At 48.3% G+C, this 18,952-nt stretch overlaps 1 protein-coding gene across 1 annotated transcript in view; it reads right to left on the bottom strand.

The window, feature by feature from the left end:
* IGDCC4 (immunoglobulin superfamily, DCC subclass, member 4) overlaps positions 1–18,170 on the bottom strand; it is a 46,432-nt gene extending 28,262 nt beyond the window's left edge. The window contains exons 1-6 of the mRNA XM_006831844.1: positions 18,069–18,170; positions 17,538–17,615; positions 17,230–17,331; positions 6,770–6,845; positions 6,272–6,625; positions 5,366–5,507 (exon numbers count right to left, since the gene is read on the bottom strand). Coding sequence (XP_006831907.1) covers positions 5,366–5,507; positions 6,272–6,625; positions 6,770–6,845; positions 17,230–17,331; positions 17,538–17,615; positions 18,069–18,170 — 854 coding nt within the window. The remainder of the gene's footprint in view (positions 1–5,365; positions 5,508–6,271; positions 6,626–6,769; positions 6,846–17,229; positions 17,332–17,537; positions 17,616–18,068) is intronic.
* Positions 18,171–18,952: the final 782 nt, after the last annotated feature.

Genomic DNA, 18,952 nt, shown 5'->3' with positions numbered 1-18,952 from the left:
AATGGATGAAATGGTAAACAGTTTGCTATATATTTTTACCACAAGTTTAAAAAAGAGAGCGAGAGAGAGGAGGCAGCTCCACGTGTCCAAAATGTGTTTGGTGTAAAATAAATGTGTGTGGGGACGTGTATGCAAATGCAGTGAATGGTGGTGGTCTCAGGGGAGGAGACCTGGAATCCTGGAATCTAAGAGTAAGTGAAGACTACCTTTTTACTATATATGCTTCCATACAGTTTGGGTCTTTTTGCTCCCTGTCTGTATTACAATCTTCCTCTTCTGAAAAAGTGAACCCCTCTACTATCTCATCTGACCTTCAAAACAAGGCCAAAATTAGAGGGGATCACAACCTCCATTGTACTGGTGACAAAACAAGTTAGGAAGATGTGGAGTATTTTCCCAGGGTTTCACAAAGGAGCCCTAATGGCACAGTGGTTAAGCACTAGGCTGCTAACTAAAAGGTCGGTGGTTCAAACCCACCAGCTATTCTGCAGTAAATGATGAAGAGTCGGCTTCAGTAATGATTGTAGACTAGGAAGCCCTACGAGGCAGTCCTACTGTGTCCTAAAGGGTCACTATGAGTCAGAACCAACTTGATGGCACCTAACATTAATGCTGGAACAGAGTTAGAACTTGAACTCAGGACTTCTGGTGCCAAACCCCATGTTCTCCTCACCCTCCTGTCTCAGCCCCCACCAAGAGATGGCTGAGGATCCCTGGAAGGGGGCATGCTCCCAAGCTGTCCCCAATCAACATGGCATACTACTTGGGGTGGGAGGGGGGATGGATGAGGATGGTGTACTCTGACATCATAGTTAGAAGATTAGAAAGGCTCAGAAGTCTTGCTGGAGAGACATGTGAGCCGGGACAGGGAGGTAGGTGGTGGGGAGCAGAGTGGACTCTGCTCACCCAAGCGGCAGGTGAGCGGGTTCTCCCTAGTCACCGACTGTGATCCTGCAAGATTAACTCCTGGTTGAGTCCTAGTTTCTCAGTAGAGTAAATGGGGCCAGTCTCTGGGGTGGAGGCCGGGATTGGCCAGAGAGGACATGAGGCAGCACATGCACTTGTTGGAAACCCCTTAGTTCAGGAGAACACTAGGTTCTTCTTCACCCAACATGAGAAGACCAAACATGGATGAGGAGAACCAGCTCAAGGGTTGGGGAGGAAAACACACACAAAACAGAGAAAAACAGTGGCTGTCAAGCGGACTCCAACTCATGGTAACCCTATGCATGCAGAGTAGGACTGTGCTCCATCAGACTTTCAATCACTGATTGTTGACAAACACATCACCAGGCCTTTCTTCCAAGGAGCCTCTGGGTGGACTTGAACATCCAACCTTTCTGTTAACAGCTGTATACGTTAACCATTCATACTGTCCAAGGCCTCCTGTGGAAGCGTGCTGAGACTTCCAGCCACAGACCGAGAAACCTGCTGTGACTTGACAAGCACTTTGTTGTTGTTGTTATGTGCCGACTCACAGCGACCCTATACAGCACTTTAGGAAAACAAAAATTAACTTGTATCACTTCATCCCACAGGCAAACCCACCTCCTGTAAAGGAACCCCCACCCCAAGCCTTTGATAGACCAGCAAGGGAAAAGGGACACTAGCCAAAGGGACAAGAGAGGTTGACAGACATGGTTAGCCCTGGGAATGGGGAGATCAGAAGGCTGGACGAGGAAGCCCAGCTCTGTTAGTTCCAAGTTTCCTAATGTGAATGAGGGGTGATAACAAAATGATTTCATGTGGATCCAAACACACAGTTTTTACCCGAGTGATGATTATGTTTTCTTTTGCTGGTTACCTTCTGTGTATGGCATGCAGTGCTGGTTTCTCACTGACTGCAGAGAGATAATGTTCCCTTCTAATATGTGTTAAAGTTACAAAAGAGTGAGCTGATTTACAGAGAAGTATTCAGCTAGTGAGTATATAAATGGTATTATTGTTAGGTGTTGTGCTGACTCAGAACTCTATGTATAGCAGAACGAAGAGGTGGACAAAATGAGAAAGGTGCTTGGGAAGTCCCAGACTTTAGGAAACATTGTTCTCATCAAGCACAGCTTTCCATGGAAGATGCGGCACTGTGGATTAATGCGCTGGACTGCAAGGTCGGTTTGAACTGCAAGGCTGGCGGTTCAAGCTCACCAGTCACTCCTCAGAAACCCTATACAGGGTCATTATGAGTCAGAACCGACTTAACAGCACTTCACAACAACAATTATTAGGTATTAGCATAAGTATAAGGGAATTGCCTCAGGGTCTAGTCTTCATCATTAGTTCCAAAAATATGCACATCTACCCTGACAGAATGTGTTTATTAGCTGCACATGTGCGCACCCTACAGCAAGGCATATGGTCTCCTTCAAACCACTGGGCTGAGTTTATGAATAGCATATTTGTACATGTACTATATCTGGGCATGTGTAAAAATACATACCTTGGGCATAATCGAGTTGCTGTTTTAGATATTTCTTTATTCCCCCACACAATGTGCTGGGACATGTGAGCCTGGCTTATTTATAGATGAGGATCACTTTTCAGAGGACTTGGGGGCAAATGATCCAGAGCCCAGGAACTGGCAGCGCTAGCCTCCTGGGAGAGGCCTGTCACTTCAGAGGACAACGCCCAATCTAGATGTCAAGGTCTGAACCTCACAACTTTGGTGAAGTCATTTCTCTGTCCTGAACCACAGCTGGACTACCCGATCTCTAAACCCACTAGCAGCAAAAACTTCTTCCGTTTTTTAAGGGACCCTGTGGCTTACTTAGCTCCACCACCAAGTCACCCCTGGGGTTCCTGAATAGGTAGGCCTAGGTTCTGGTGTGTGACCTGGAGCAAGTCATTTTCATCTCTGGTCCTCATTTTCCTCATTGAACAATACAAATAATATCTACCATGTGGCTTATAGGCAGACCTAGAAAGATGTTCTTTATATGTTAAGTATGAAGGGGTAAATGTTGCAGACCAATACAATTCCGTTTTTAAAAATAGATGATTGAAGAAAAGACCAGTAGGTACAGTATAATAAAGAGAATAATTATAGAAAATGGAGGAAAGATAATAAAATTAACAGTAGCTTTATGTTGGTAGTAGAAGAATGGGTAATTTGTGTTTCTTCTTTTTTATCTAAATTTTAAACTAGAAGTAAACAGATGAAAATAATAAATACCCATCTCGAGGATGATGGGAGGATTCAATGAGAAAACATAATGTAAAAGGCTCTCAGCACAATGCTCAGTCCAAGATGAGCTCTCATTAAAGTGGCAGCTGTGCTGACTTTAAGGAGCCCTGGTGGCATGGTGGGTTAAGTGTTGGGCTGCTAACTGAAAGGTTAGTGGTTTGAACCACCAGCTGTGGTGTGGGAGAAAGATGAGGTAGTCTGCTTCTGTAAAGATTGACAGCCTGGGAAACCCTCGGGAGCAGTTCTCCCCTGTCCTACAGGGTGGCTGTGAGTTGGAATCAACTAGATGGCAGTGGAGTTGGTTTGGGTATTTGGTTGTGACTTTTAACATGGGGAAATTTTTCTGTTGCCTCCAACCCCTTCTGGGGCTTCCAAGAGTAGGTTCTGACTTTGGCTTTTGACCCGCTCCTTTGTTCTGGGTTCATGGAATTCCCAGGAGTCAACTACCAAGAGCAGTGAGAGGTCCCTACAGTTAGAAAGGCACAGAACTTAAAATGTCAGAGCTAGAGGGCTCAGAGTGCACTTCCCAAGGTTCACTCCCTAGAATGCGCACTTATGAGATGTTAACCAGGTTCTCCAGCAAAAGGAGGCATGGGTAAAGGATTCTGGGATGTGCTTGGTTAAACAAGTTCTTCTCAAGGCCTTGCTAACTCTGAGTTACAGGCAGTTTCCTGACCTTATTGATCATGGGATACTTTTTTTCAAGAAGTCTCTTCTGATACTAATATTCTACAAAGAACATGTTCTAATCCAACCCTTTCATTTTATAGGTGGGAAGAAGGAAGCTGGGTGAAAAGCGACTTGCCAAGGACCAACGGGGTTAGCTGGTCACCAAAATCAACAGGATCCCTTATGTCTTGACCTCTCGCACCTTTCTTCCTCCCTCACAAGTGTCCCAGGGGCGTGTCCTGTGACTTTTCTTGAAGTGACTCTTACACGGTCCACTTTTATCTACCAGAAGAAGTCAGAGAAGTTGTGGCAAAGTCATGAGTAGTCTAGTTCAGTCCTAGAGGAAGAGATCTGGACCTATGGAGCCCAACCTTCTCTCAAGAGGGAAGGAGAGTGAGCAAGCTGCTTACTAAGTTAGAGAGACGCAAGGAGAGGACTGCAGAGTGGCTGAGACAGTAAGAAAGGAACCACATTTCCAAAGACAAGAGAATCTATGGGGTGATGACCTAGTCATGAGACCAACTCAGAGACCACAGATGCAAATGAGTCTTGTGGTTTTCCAGTTACACTAAATGCACATCTGGATCCCAAAATAAGGATCAAGTCTAGGATCTGGTTTCTGTTTTTCTTCCTCCCCAAACACTCTTTGCTGATGGCTCCAGTTACCCAAGGCCTTTGTGGGGAGAGAGGAGGATGAGGCGGGAAGGACGGCCGCAGCCCATTTATCAGGTGGCTGCACTGCACTGGATGGCACCAGAACAGGAAGAGGAATCCTAGACCCAGGATGGACACTAGTTCACTGGCGTTGAGTCACTCCCCCACTTACTGTGATGCCATGCACAACGAAATGAGATGCTGCCTGGTTCATCCCCATGATTACTTGCGGATTGGATCTTTGTAATCCACTGGCTGATTTTCAGAAGTAAGTCACCAACCACACTTTTCTTCCTAGTTGGGAAGCTCTGCTGAAACATGTTCAGTACCATAGCAACGTACACGCCTCCTTCAAATCAAACCAGGGTCTTTGCATAGAAGGTGAGACTTCTACCACGAGATCACGACTTCCCTTCAGCCCTTCATGTCTGCCACCCCCTAGCCCCGCCCCCCAAATTCTGGATGAACCTTGGAAAGAGAAAACCCTCCAAGCAACCTTGGGGCCCTGAACGATCAAGGAATAGTCTACCAGTGACTCATTGTGTGGCCTGGTTATCACAGGTCTTCTCTAGCCCTCAGTTTCCTTCTCAGTAAAGCAAGTGATTGGGTTAGATGTGCTCCGAAAAACTCCACTACTAGTCTCCAGCCAAGCTTCAAAGCTTAGTGGGTGGCTTTCCTCCCAAGGAACAAAAACTTCTCGTCCAACTTGTCTTTGGGATCAGAAATGAACAGCAGTCGGGCAGTGGTTGGCTAGTTTGGGCAAATAGAGTCACCTGCACTATGAGGACCTCAGTTCCTGAGCAGAGTCCTCTCTGTTGTGCCCACTGGGACCCACTCCACACTCCTCTTCAGAACACTCACCGAGGCTCCTGGGGAACTGTCACCTGGTCCTTCTCCCAAGTGATGACTGGTGCTGGCAGCCCTTCAATGTGGCATTCAAACCGAGCTGTCCCATTCTCCTCCACCGTCTGAGACTCCGGGTGCAGAGAGAAGCCTGCAAGTGCTGGGGATGAGGACAGTGAGAGACAGACAGGGACAGGAGAGGCACAGAGGAGAGACAGCAAAATACACACAGGAACATAGAGCAACAGAAACACAGCAGAGCAAATTCAGACCAACGGGACACACACAGTAGGAAAGAGGCAGTCAGAGGGATAACAAGTAGGGATTACTGGTCAGATGCTGCAAACAGAATGGATCCCCCACCTGCCCCTGCCTAACATCCCCATGGTGGTCAGGTCAGACTACAGTAAGGTACACATTTCTCTGGGCCTGAAAGCTATTTCACGGTGATCAGTGCCTTCTGAGAGTTACTCACCAAAGGACTGTGCAGTCTGACTCCACGCACTCCACCTGTGAGAGTGGCATGGAGGAGGTGGCTGACCTCTAACTTTACACGGAGGAGATAGAATACCATCAACCTCAGTCCAAAGTTGACTCCTACAAGGTGGAGGTCAAACGTACTTCCATCCTCTAGCCCAGGTGTGCCTCCTGACACTCTTATCAGAGGGCAGGCAGCCTTCCTGGAGTGGTACACAGCGCTAGATTCTAGACCTCAATGGGCTAGTGAAGAAAAAGTAGAGAGAGAATGGGATACAGAACTGAAGGGCAATGCCAGGAAGGGACCCACGGAGCAGGATGGGAAGCAGCTAAAAAGGACATGGGCTCCAGAAACCGGTGTTTCTGTAAATAACTAACTGTGGATCCCACTTTTCATACTCCAATTCTCCTGGGTCCCCGTCCCAAACCCCAGATGCAGACACTTACTGGCGAGCTTGACTACAGCGGCCTGGCTGGCCACCACTCCAAGAGGACCATGGGCCAGGCAGGAATAGCTGCCCTCAATGACACCTGAGGGCCCAGGGGCCACCTCATCACTACCATCAAGGAGTGCTGGCGACTGGGACAGCCACAGGGAGCCATTGGGCAGTAGCTGCAGGGGGTGGTGCTCAGGCAGGGAGGCCCCATCCTTGCTCCAGGTCACACTGGTGGGGGGCCCAGCGGTGGTAGCCCCCAGACTACAGTCCAGCACCACGGCCTGACCCGGGCCCAGGATCACTTGTAGTGGCCCCACTCCACAGCTCAGTTCCACAGTCGTCTCCTGGGGCAACGCCAGCTCCCCTGCACGAATGAAGAGGTATGGGTCATCAGTTATGTCCCTCCATGGCCCATAGCTTCCAGCTCCTGACTCACCACCCCCCAAGGCACCGGGGCCAGTTTCAGAGAAAGACTTGTAGCTGAATCTTGACTCTGCCCTTTACTAACGGTGGTCAGGGTACGGTTGCACTTCTCTGTCCTCCTGTTGCCCGCTGCTCCATATCTTCATCCGTAAAAACATACACTGCAGGGCAGCATTATTCATAGGAGTCAAAAAGTGGGAACAGCTCAAGGCTGATGGTTAATTTTATATGTCAATTTGGCTAGGCTAGAATTCTCAGTGGTTTGGTAGACATCGGACTGGATGCTGCTCCATAGGAATCCTGGGGTAGCACTGTAGGATAAGCACTGGACTGGTTATCACAAGGTCAGCGGTTCAAACCCACCAGCCACTCCTTGGAAACCCTATACAGGGTTGCTATAAATGGAAACTGACTCAACAGCACTTAACAACAACAACATTAAATGTGACAATCTTTCAGTTGATGCAATCAGTTGATTGGGGAGGGTTTCCTTGGGGGTATGACCTGCCTCCAAAATATAAATGGCTACTCTGGCACAGATTGGCCGAGCACTCTTCTCTTGTCTGCAGAAGTTTCTGGGCTGCTGCTCTCTGACCTGAAGAGTTTGGAGTCACTAGCCCCTCACAACCTTGTGAGCCAGCAGAGATCTTCAGCCTGCTGCCTGACGTACAGATTTGGGATTTGCCAGCCCCCACAACTGTGTGCGGAGTCCTGGTATAGTGCTGTGGGTTAATGCGCTGGACTGCAAAGTTGGTTTGAACCGACTAGATGGTACTTAACAACAATTGTGTGAACCATTTCTTTGAAGTAAATCTCACTCATTGGTTTTTTGTTACTCTTGCTGTTATTGTTAAGTGCTGTCGAGTCAATTCCAACTTATTTGTTGTTGTTGTTGTTAAGTGCCATCAAGTTGGTTCCGACTCATAGCAACCCTGTGTAGGGTTTCCGAGGCGCCAATCTTGCAGTTCAAACCAACCTTGCAGTCCAGTGCATTAACCCACAGCGCCACACCAGGACCCTGTAGAGGGCTTCCAAGGAGCAGCTGATGAGTTTGAACCACAGATCTTTCAGTTAGCAATCCACTGCTTTATCCTACAGAGTCACACCACACCAAACTAAGACATAAAGTTTCTATCAGCTGATGAATGGATAAACAAAATGTGGTATATCCATACAATGGAATATTCTTTTTTTTTAAGTTTTTATTGTGAATTATGTGATAGTTTACATGGGAGAACATTAGCTTTACATTCATCCTATCATTGCAATGATTACAATCCCCTCCATGCATCGTCAAACAATCAAAGGGTACATGCCATAAACCTGCCCCTCGGTCGTCAGCACACAGCTTCTCTCCCTCTCTGGGTCTAAAGTCCCCAGCCGCTCCATCTCTCCACATCATCTTCTCTGCCTCCATCTCTGGCATCACTGTTTCTCTGGGTAGGGTTCCGTACTCCGCTCTTCTCCCTTGATGGTCCCAGGGACCTCCACTCCTTGACTGCAAAGTCAACCCCTCCCCTCCTTTTGCTACAAAACATCTACCTTTACATTTCCATCCCTCACAGTCAGTCCTGATAGCAATTATTCACAAGAATCTTATCCCTGTCTCCTTTCATCAACCCCGTCCAGACAGATTGGATCAAAGGAATATTCTTCAGTCCTACAAAGGAATGGAGTTGTGATACATGCTACAACATTGATGATCCCTGGAAACATGCCAACAGAGTCAGTAACAACAGGTTACTTATGGTATGATTCCACTGACAGTAAGTGTCCAGAATAGGAAAACACATAGAACCAGAAAGTAGATTAGTGGTAGCCTGGAGTGTGGTGGTTCTGTGTGGTCAGCAATGGACTGCGAACCATAAGGTCTGAGATTCAAGCCTGCCAATAGCTCTGCTGGAGAAAAATGAGGCTTTCTGCTCTCGCAAAGATTTAAGGCCTTGGAAACCCTATACAGGATGGTTCACTATGAGTCGGAACAGAGCACACAACAAATGTAAGAAAGGACATGTGTTGTGTATGTGTGTGTATGACAACACCACGTATCCCGGATAAACAAAAATAATTCCAGGCTGGTTTCCTGGTTTGTGGAGCCACCTGGATGAAAGGACATTAGATCCTGTCCCTGTTCCCCAATTTTGGATAAAGTAAACAGATCCCGATGGGAGAAGCTAAGTGTCTGTGCTGCCCATGGAAGGGACTAGACTCAAGCTGGGTTCAGAGCAAGCCCAAGGAGAGGTTCCCATGGCTCCCATAACTCATTCCAGGTACTGAGAGATGAAACCCTGGTGATCAGTTGCCTCTTCTGCCCCAGAGACTGAAGAAGCTAAGCCAAGCACCCCTCCTTCCTGCCATTAATGTACCCAAAGTTATGCAGCAAGCCTGAGCAGACCTCTGCTTCCTTAAATGCCCGTTCAGGACTCTTTTCTCTCCAAAGGTCCCAGAAGAGCCTGCAGACTGCCACAAAGAGAAAAGGAACAATGGAGAAAGGGAATGCTATCTCAGGATCAAGGGCAATGTTTATGAATTTGAGCAAGGTTTCAGCAGGGCCCAGTACTCATTATTCATAAAGAAAGGGTTGGTTCTTCCTGTTGCATCTCCTAGGAGTTGAGCTGCTGCCTCCCTATCCTTTGTATAAAAATGCTCAATGGCCCATGGTCCCTTCTTAACCTTTGACATGATCCTTTGCTTGGAGGCAGTGACATGTCTAAGAGTGAATCTGGGATGGAGGTAAGAATAATGATCAATTTTCCCTGTGAGGTAGGTCTGGGCTGACAAGGAGGCGCTCAGTTCTATACCCAGCTCTGTCACAATCTAGACTTTGAACCAGTCACCTCTCATTCTGACCTTCAGCTTACTCATAGAATGTAGTGGGCTTACTCAGTTTACTCGATTGTAATGGTTGATCTATGAGAATCTATGATTTAATGATTCAATGACCTAGACACACCGATTCCTGGACAAGCATATAGCATCTCCTGGACACACACACACCAAACTGTAGACTCAACTCTCCACACCTAAGCACAAGCACCTCGGTTTCTGCCACACTCATCACACCTGGACGCACATATGCCAATACTTAAGAATCGGGGCAAGACAACAAGTCTCCAGGCACTTTCCCAATACCCCCAAGGAGGAATGATAATGAGGGAAAAGTCCTGATTGGCCAAGGCAAGGAGACAAGCTCACAGGTCAGGGCCCTGATACAGCAGTGGGAAGGACAAACAGACAGGCAGGTCCTCTGTCTCAGCACTACCATTGGGGACAGGGAGGAGAAAGCAGTCCTAGCTGTTAGCTGAGTTTCATTCTAATAGCACTGAAAACATGGCAGGCCATGTTCTGTGCTGGAAAAGCCCTTGACCTTGGTGCAGAAAATCAAGGTTCTAGCCCTCTACTAGTTGTACAATAAGTCACTTCACCTCTTGGGGCTGCAGTTTCCACAGGTGCAAAATGGAGATGACCCTATCTAAGCTGATAAGGATTAAACACGTTGTATGTTAGAGATCACAGACCCAGAGTCCTGGATTGGTGTTCTAGGATAAGCACTGGACTGCTAACCGAGAGATCGGCGGTTCAAACTCATCAGTCACTCCTCAGAAATCCTATGCAGGGTCACCATGAGTAGGAACTGACTCAAAGGCACTTAACAACAGCAATGTGAAGGTTCTAGCCCAGGACCAATGGGCATCACTCAAGACTGACAGCTCATTCTCTAAAGGCCACTTCATAAACTGTAAAACCAGACTCACTGCCATCAAGCGGATTCTGACTCACACAGGCCCTATAGGAAGGCCAGCGTAGAACTTTCCCAAAGGATTTCTAGGACTGCCACACCTTTCTCCTGGTGGGTTCAAACTGCCTACCTTTAGAGTGGCAGCCATCGCTTTAACTACTGCACCGCCAGAGCGCCTACAAATTATAAGAAATTATAAAGAGCTGTACAAATGCTAATTGCTGATTCTAACATCCAGTCCTTTCTAGCTCTAAGGGCCGAGATTCCATGATTCAAACACAGAAAGCAAGACCGGGCGCTCAGCCCAGTGGCTTCCAACCGCCCAGATCCAGCCGCTGAGCAGTGGGTTTGGGTTTCAGGGGAGAAAAACCCTATACAACATGAATCCTAGAGCCCTCTGGCAGCCTCCCCGCCCCCCAAAGCATGTCCGGGGCTTGGAAAATCCCCTGCCGCGCTGAACAAACAATGTGAACAGTTGGGGCTCTGAGCAGCTGTTGGGTATGTCAGCAGCCGGGGCTCTGGCAGGCAGGACAGTGGCCAGAGGGGCTGGCGACTGGCTGCGGAGCCCAGAGAAGGCTCTGATTCCCTTCTTGAATATTCATGGCGCAGCAGATGTCTGGCTTCCCCACCTCTGAGGAACCCCACAAAGCCAAACAGGGAAACCAGGATATAGATACAAAAAAAAACCCCTGAAGTTCCTCAGAGAGAGCAACAGAACTGTGCCAGGAGCCCAGGAAGACTTATTTGAGTGAAAATGTTTACAAAGCCTGAAATGCTCATTTTGCAGATGGGGAAATCGAGGCCCAAAGAGACTTTCTGTCTTTGAACGGGCAGCAAACCTAGCATTGAGGAGATAATTGCCCCCAAATTAGAAGATATCTCTACCTCAAAGCGCAACTCAACTTCTGTGTCCAGAAGATGCATCCTTTGGGTTTCAACTCAGATGTTAGTTCCCCTTGTGTGACGCTGTCCCTGCCTTCCCCAGATGGAGTTTTTCTGAGTCTCATATCACATAGCAACTTGGAGGTCCCTTCCTCTTGTTCAGACAGACAGTCCAGTGTTTGATGTGACAAGCTTTGACCTAGAATCAAAATCCTGGGTAATGGTATCACCAAAGGGTGCAGATGACACCAGGTAACATTCTAAAAAGGGGTAACACCAAAATGATTGTCTAAACAGTTTTTGTGCAGTGTTTCAGCAGAAATTGTTTGGTTTTTAATATAAGTATCTCTGTAGTTTTAACAATGAATGCATTATTTGTAAGCCCAGCTTACATATATCAATATACCTCCTGGTGTGGTGCTGCGGGTTAATGCGCTGGATTGCAAGGTCAGTTTGGACCACAAAGTCAGTGGTTCAAGTTCCCAGCTGCTCCTAGGAAACCTTATATACGCTCACTATGAGTCAGAACCAACTCAAAGGCACTTAGCAACAACACCACCACCAAGGCTAAAGGTGGTGTGACGCACTCGATGTGTGGATAAGCACTTGATCTCAAGGTCGGTGGTTCAAATTCACCAGCTGCTCTTTGGAAACCCTATACAGAGTCCCTATGAGTCAGAACCAACTCAATGAGGATAGCACTTGACAGCAATACAAGGCTAAAATGTGATGTTTATTTACTTTTGAACCTTCTAATATACCACAATAAGGAGCTCTTGTAGCTTAGTGGTTACAAGTCGGGCTGCCAACCTCAAGGTCAGCAGTTTTGCAGGAGAAAGATGAGGCATTCTGCTCCCGTAAAAATTTATAGCCTCAGAAACCCTGTGCTAAGGTCACTATGAGTCAGAACCGACTTCATGGTACTTAACAACAACAATATACCACAATGCATCTGGTCAGAGCTGTCATTATTACCAATTTCAATGTCCTTTACATCCCTGGTTTCAGACACCTGGCTAGGAGCGTGCACTATTGTTTTTGTTGCTCTGGTGTTTTTCTAGTTGCTGATTTTGTCAAATTTTCTAGTGTTTTAGCTATAATATTGTAGTAATTAGTATTTGTGAAACGGTATCAGTAACTTTTTTGAGAATGAAGTAGTAATTAAAGGAAAAGCAGGGAAAAAAATGAAAAAGGCTTCTACTCAGTTACTAGTACTGTAACTAACAATGTCATAATTCAATGTAGAAAGATTTTACAAAACAGTTTTGTTATTATTAATATAAAGAAATATTATATTCAAGTAATTTACAGCTGTATTTAAGGAGCTCTGGTAGCATAGTGGTTATGAATTGGGCTGCACACCTCAAGGTCAGCAGTTCGAAATTGCCAGCTGTTCTGCGGGAGAAAGATGACGCTTTTTGCTCCCGTAAAGATTTACAGCCTCGGAAACCCTGTGCAGGGTCACTCTGAGTGGGAACTGACTCCACGGCACAGAACCATCACCACAGCTATATTTATTATGTTATATGATTAAAATGGATAAGAAACACTAAGTATTCTGTGTGGTCTGGTATGGGAGGAGGCCCATAGTGCAGGAGTGGGGTGCTATTTGTGACACTACCTAGTGACCCCAATGTCCTGGGTTCTAGGTCTAGTCACATATCCTATGACCTTGGTGGGTCACTTTCCTCCTTTTAGCTTCAGTTTCCCCACTTCTTAAGCATTTTCACGAAAATTCTCATTAATAGCAGAGGAGAGGACACAGTCATGTCTGCCTTATATAATTTTATAGTTAAAGCTCTGGCATATCTGCATTCCACTCCATAGCATAACAATGTTTGTTTTAATATAAACATTATTTATCCTGTGGCTTTGTGGCCCCTGTTTCCTGCCACTCCCAGCCCACTGCCAAGGCTGACCCCAAAAGCCCCAAGCAGGAACATTGCTTAGACATTCCTCTCAAGACTGGAGTGGACATAGTTACTCAACGGAGGACTCTTGCTGCCTGTCGGCTTTCTGACTCGAAGGGGCCTCTCTGGCCTACAATTCCTTCTCCTCAGTCTTCTCAAAGTTTCTACACTGTGACCCCCAGGGCCCTCTCTCAATCTCCTTTCCTTAACAGATTATTTTACCCACATCCAGGATAAATTAGATTTTATGAGGCCAACTAGGACCCAGACAGAAAGGAGATTCACTGCTGAGCCCTAAGGCCAGCTCAGTGCTGTTTCATGGGATTAGTGGGGCCTGAGTGTGAGCTGGAGCCTCACGTTGTTCCATTTTTCAGTGAACTCTCAGGAAGAGGGCATGTGGGTGGGGGAGGGAAACGAAGTCAAGATGCCTCATTCATTAAGCTAAGGATTTACCACAAACATCAAGGCCTTGTAACTTCTGAGTTTCAGGGCCCAACTTGTCTTCAGGCCGTAACTCCATGACCACTCTGCTTTCTCAGGGGACACAAATCAGTTTCTTCCAGTTACCTCTTTCCCTGCCCCCCAACTTGGCTACCTCCCATACCACACACTAAGCCCCTCCCACCAACAGCTGGAAGGAGAGTTTGGGATGATTGCTTGGGCCACAGGGCAGGCCTCAACTCTCCCTTCATCTGCAACCCTGAGGAGACAGACCCAGCCAACATGATGGCAAAGCCAAACTTAGCTTGACCTAGCCCCCGCATCTTCCAGTGAGTACCCCCAGTTCCCGCCCCCCCACCCCCCACCCCAAACCACTTTCAATTCCCTGAAACCTCAAGGCCACTTTACAAGTTGTTATCTACCTAGACAGCACATAACCACTACCACCACCATCTGCCTAGAATCATCCCCTTCTGATTCTGATGCCTCTTCTTTTTCTGCCCCAGAGGACCCTGGGCACTAGACTTATGGAAATTATCTCTACATTTTTGACTTGCCTTTCTTTCCTCATAAGTTACAGAATAGAATTGTTCCATACGGTTTTCTCGGCTGTAATCCTGGTGTGGCACTGTAGGGTAAGCACTCAACTGCAAAGTCGGTTTGAACTGCAAGGTTGGTGGTTCACACTCACCAGCCACTCCTCAGAAACCCTATGTGGGGTCACTATGAGTCAGAACCGACTCCTGGGCACTTAACAACAACAAAAATCTTTATAGAAGCAGAGTGTCAGGCCTTTCTTCTGTGGTTCCTCTGGATGGGCTCGAGCCACCAACCTTTGGGTTAGAAAATGAGAGCAAACCATTTGTACCACTCTGGGATCTTTGGCACATAGTAGGTGCTCAATAAATAGTCCATGAGTGGATGAATAGATAGGCATGTAGAGACATACTCAAAAAGATAAAACACAGACCCACTCATACTTTTCCAAGCCTGTTTCCTTATCTGTAAAAAGAATTTTAACTCCCTTCAAGGTTAGAGTATAATTCATGTGGGAAATGCCTAGCACACTTGTTAAGTGCTATCAAGTCGGTTTCCATTCATACAGACCCTATACAGGATATCCAAGACTTTGGGCACTTAATAGATAACTACAAAGCAGAGACTGAACAGCAAACCCACACCAAAAGAAATTCTATACTTAACCATTATCAGGGATGGGGAGCTCACTACCTCCCCTGTTTTCCTGCTGTGTGGCTCATATGGTTACAGATGTCTTTCTCTAGCATCCACCTGTCTCCCTGTATACTCAGTTTACTCTCCAGAGATCTGTCTTCCAAACTAGGTGACAAGATAATGAGCTGCTTATCTAGCCATGCTAGAGTCTGAGATCTACACCAGTTTGTCCTTGACATCTAAGAGAGTGCTTACTGATCCTCTGCTTCCTGGACCCCCACAGTCCCGCAGCCCCCATATCCAGAGACTTCCTCTGCCTTGTCAGTGAGGCAGCTGGGTCTAGTCTACAAGATGACGATTCATGTTGAGTCCCAGCACATCTTCTCTTTGGTTTCCCATCACCCTCCTCTGACCAGACTGGGGTCCTCCCCCTCAGAAGGGCTAAGAGCCCCAGGCCCGCCTGGCAATGACATCTGTTCTGCATCTGGAATTCTGTGTCAAGTCTGGTTGCTGTACCTCAGAGCCAGTGGGAGCTGAACAGGAGGAAGCACTGCGGGTGAGTGGAGGAGGGTAGATTCCAAAGTCAAGAAAGACAGCTAAGAGGGGCCCGACTCAAAACTGGTAACATCTCATTGCAGAGAGTGTATGTGTCTACCAAATCCCAGGCACGGGTGACTTCTCCAGCCTGGCAGTGTAGCCTCCAAGAGCCAGGTGACCTGAACTAGTCTCAGCTCAGTATCTATCCATGGATCTTTGGGAAGCCACTTCCCTCTCAGGGACTCAATTTTCTCATCTAGAAAATGGAGGAAAGTTAAATTTCTAAATTCCTTTCAGTGGTGACATCCATGAGATTTTAATTTGGAGATAACTTGGAAGAGGTGCTTTTACGAGAAATGAAAGGAGATGCTAGTTTATATGTAAACATGTGATCAATTGGACCATGAAAGTACATCAGGATCTATAAAGGTTTAGATCATGCCTGGCTAAGAGTCACTATTAAAGGAAACTCACAATGTTCCCAACTTCAGAGATAAGGTCAGAGAGGACTACCCCAACTAACTGAGACACATCGCAGAGTAACTGGACTGAAAAAGAACTGGGATGCAGGGGGAGGTCTTCCCAGGTGAGGAGAAAGCAGCTCTCACATTCTCAGAATTCAGCTATGATTCACCTCTGACTTCCCAAACACCCAAACTCTGACTTGGGTTGAAGGGAGAGTACCACATCTTGCATGCAGTGAAAATAGAGGATGTAGCTTTCCACCCTCCCAGAAAGGTGCCCCACTCTTATTAAATGTCTCTCCATTTCCCAATCCCTGACTTAGTAGCTGATGGCACTGTCCTGATCTCCATCCTCAGCCCTTCCTTCTGCCCCATGTTGAGGTTGCTAAAGTGTCATATTTTCTTACTTCCCTCTTCCACAACCAGTTGAGTCTATCCTCAAGTTCTTCTGATTCTACTCCCTAACTATCTCTAGAATCTAACCACTCTGACCATGCCAACCGCCATCCTCTCTTCTGGACCACTATCACAGCCTCCCAAGGAGTTGGAGTTTCCTGCCTCACCCCTGCCCAACTGATTCTCCACACTGGCCGGAGTAAGCTGATGAGCAGCTGATCTTAAAACTTGCCATCGGCTCATGGGGTTCTCAGGCCAGATACCTTGGGGTTTACAAGGCCCTTCATGAGTTGGATCCAGTCCTCCTCTTTAATCTCCTTTCTTGCTTCTCACAGTCCTTGTCTCACACTTTCTCCACCTGCCACACTCCCCTTTGCTCTGAACTCCGGTCAGGCTTAGTTTCTTTCAGGTTTAGGTGAAGTCACCTTTGAGCATTTGCACATGCCATTTCTCTGGAAAACTATTCAACACTTATTCTTCTGTGGGGCTAACCAAGGGGAGCCCCAGTCCTGCCCCTGGCTCCATAAGATTTCTGATGCTGTAAATCTTTACAGAAGCAGACTCCCTCATTTTACTCCCAAACCACCGACCCTTAGGTTAGCAGCCCAATGCACTGCGAGGGCTCCTTCTTTCTACATTTAGTTCAATGATTGATTTATCACTTCCTCCAGGAAGCCTTTCCTAACCTATCTAGACTGGCTTAGTCTTCAGCAGCCCAGCCCACGCTGCAGAGTTCTTGTTTACCTGTCATTCTTCCCCTCCCCAAACTGAAAGCTTTGTATACCAGAGCCCAAGTCTGCCTCCTTATTTGCTGTATTTCAGGCACCAGGCACATGCTAGCCTATAAAAGATGTTCAGTAAATATTTGCTGAATGAATGAATGACCTCGATCTAGATCACGTGGCTAATCAGAGGTCTATAGGAATGTCTCTAGCCAGGCCTGCTGCAATTTTGCACACTCAGAGTGGGACCGAGGGATAAAGTGAGTGCTTTTGCCACTTACTCTGCAGCCAAGGAAAGCCCCAGCTAGGGCCCTGTCCTGGCGCTGTGTACTCTTGCAGTAGGAAGAGGCCAGGTCTCGGAAGGAGGGCAGTTGAGCCCCTTGCTGGAGGCCCCAACGGCACTGGGGAGTGTACGGGTGCGGCTCCTAGTCCCCATTCCGCTTTGCTGGACCCGCAGCTCGTTCCCGGTGCTACTTGTGGTGGAAGCAGAGGGGCACAGCTATTCCTTAACCCCTGAGGCTCCAGGAGTACAGACGCCGCTGTGACATTTCTCCGCCTTTTTACCTGAAAACCCAAGCCCCCCACTCACCAGAACAGCCACCTCCCCTAGGCGGCCGCCCGCAGCGGCCAACAACGAGTCAAAGGTCAGAATTGGATAGAGGCGTATCTGTGATGAGTGAAGGGGTCCGAAAAGTTCACGGCACTTTCCCAAGCTGTTTGGGTTTCCTGGAGATGGGCCTGGGGCCGGCTCTTTACCCCGCCGCCCTCCCTGCCTCCTTCCCACGTGGCCATGCTGAGTCTCTGGAAAGCCGCAGCAGCTGGAGAGAAATCCCCCTCCCCACCCCCACCTCCAAGTCCCTCCCCGACTCGCCCCGGACACATCCTCAGCTCCCCCCTCGGCAGAGAAGGCAAGAAGGAGGCGAACAAAGCGGGCAGCCCATCCCCCTCCCCAGCCCCACCATCTACTCTCCCCTTGGGGCGCCCCCCAAACGCTCACAGGGTTGAAAGGGAGCGGGCTAGGGGTGGAAGAAGGAGCTGTAGACCTACACACACTTGAGGACTTCGTTCCCCAACGTCCAGCCCTTCCTTCATCTAGACAACTTGGACCCTTACCCTCCACCCACTCCGCACTGGGTGGGGGACTGGAGGAGGTCTCGCTGACCTCGTCTACGCTTTCTTGATCTGCCCCTGGATGGTGGGGCAGGAGTAACACGCGTCCCATCCCGAGAGCCAGCGCTGGACACGTCCGCGAAAGCAACTGGTTTTACATCCCCTCCCCCCAGTCCACTCCTGGCCACGAATTCGGGGACCAGATCTCCCCTGCCCCAATCGGCCACAGGGACCACACCCACTAGCAAACTTGAGTGTTGTTTTATCACATAACACCCCCGAAACACACTCAGTCCGGAATCTCCCGCCCTGTTACCCCACCACGGACAAGGACACTCCCCAAAAGCCAAGGCCAAATTATTAGCTCAGCCCCAGAAACACAATTACACAGACACCTAACACAAATGGAGGTATAGACACACCCCTCCACACCCCTTCTCTTTCTCACACACACACTCTTAAACCCGAGAAGCGCGCGGGCAGAACCTGACACGCGCAAGCCACCAACCCCGCAGCCACTCGCCCTGCCGATGCCACGCCGTGATCGTGGCACGCACTGCGGACACGTACGTCCGCAGGAGTTCCCCCCCACCACACACACATACACACTCACTCACTCCAGACTCCGCAAACCAAGGACACAGACCCCCTGAGGACTAGTATGTGCCGTAAACGCCCCCGGCTGCAGCTCGCAGACCCCTATATGCAGGCATCTCAGGCACAAGGACTCGCAGCCCGCGGTCCCACGGCCCCGGAGCTCACTCCGGACTCGGGACCCACGCCAGCCCCACAGCCCAGCGCAGCCCGGAATGCGGGCGCACGCACACGCCGCAGCGGCTCGCGCCACTACCGCGGCGCCCGCCCTTACCGCGCGCGGCCAACAGGCAGAAGGTC

The sequence above is a fragment of the Chrysochloris asiatica genome, unplaced genomic scaffold (assembly GCF_000296735.1).
Source record: "Chrysochloris asiatica unplaced genomic scaffold, ChrAsi1.0 scaffold00004, whole genome shotgun sequence".
Taxonomy (NCBI): Eukaryota; Metazoa; Chordata; class Mammalia; order Afrosoricida; family Chrysochloridae; genus Chrysochloris; species Chrysochloris asiatica.
This window is presented reverse-complemented; position numbering and strand designations above follow the sequence as displayed.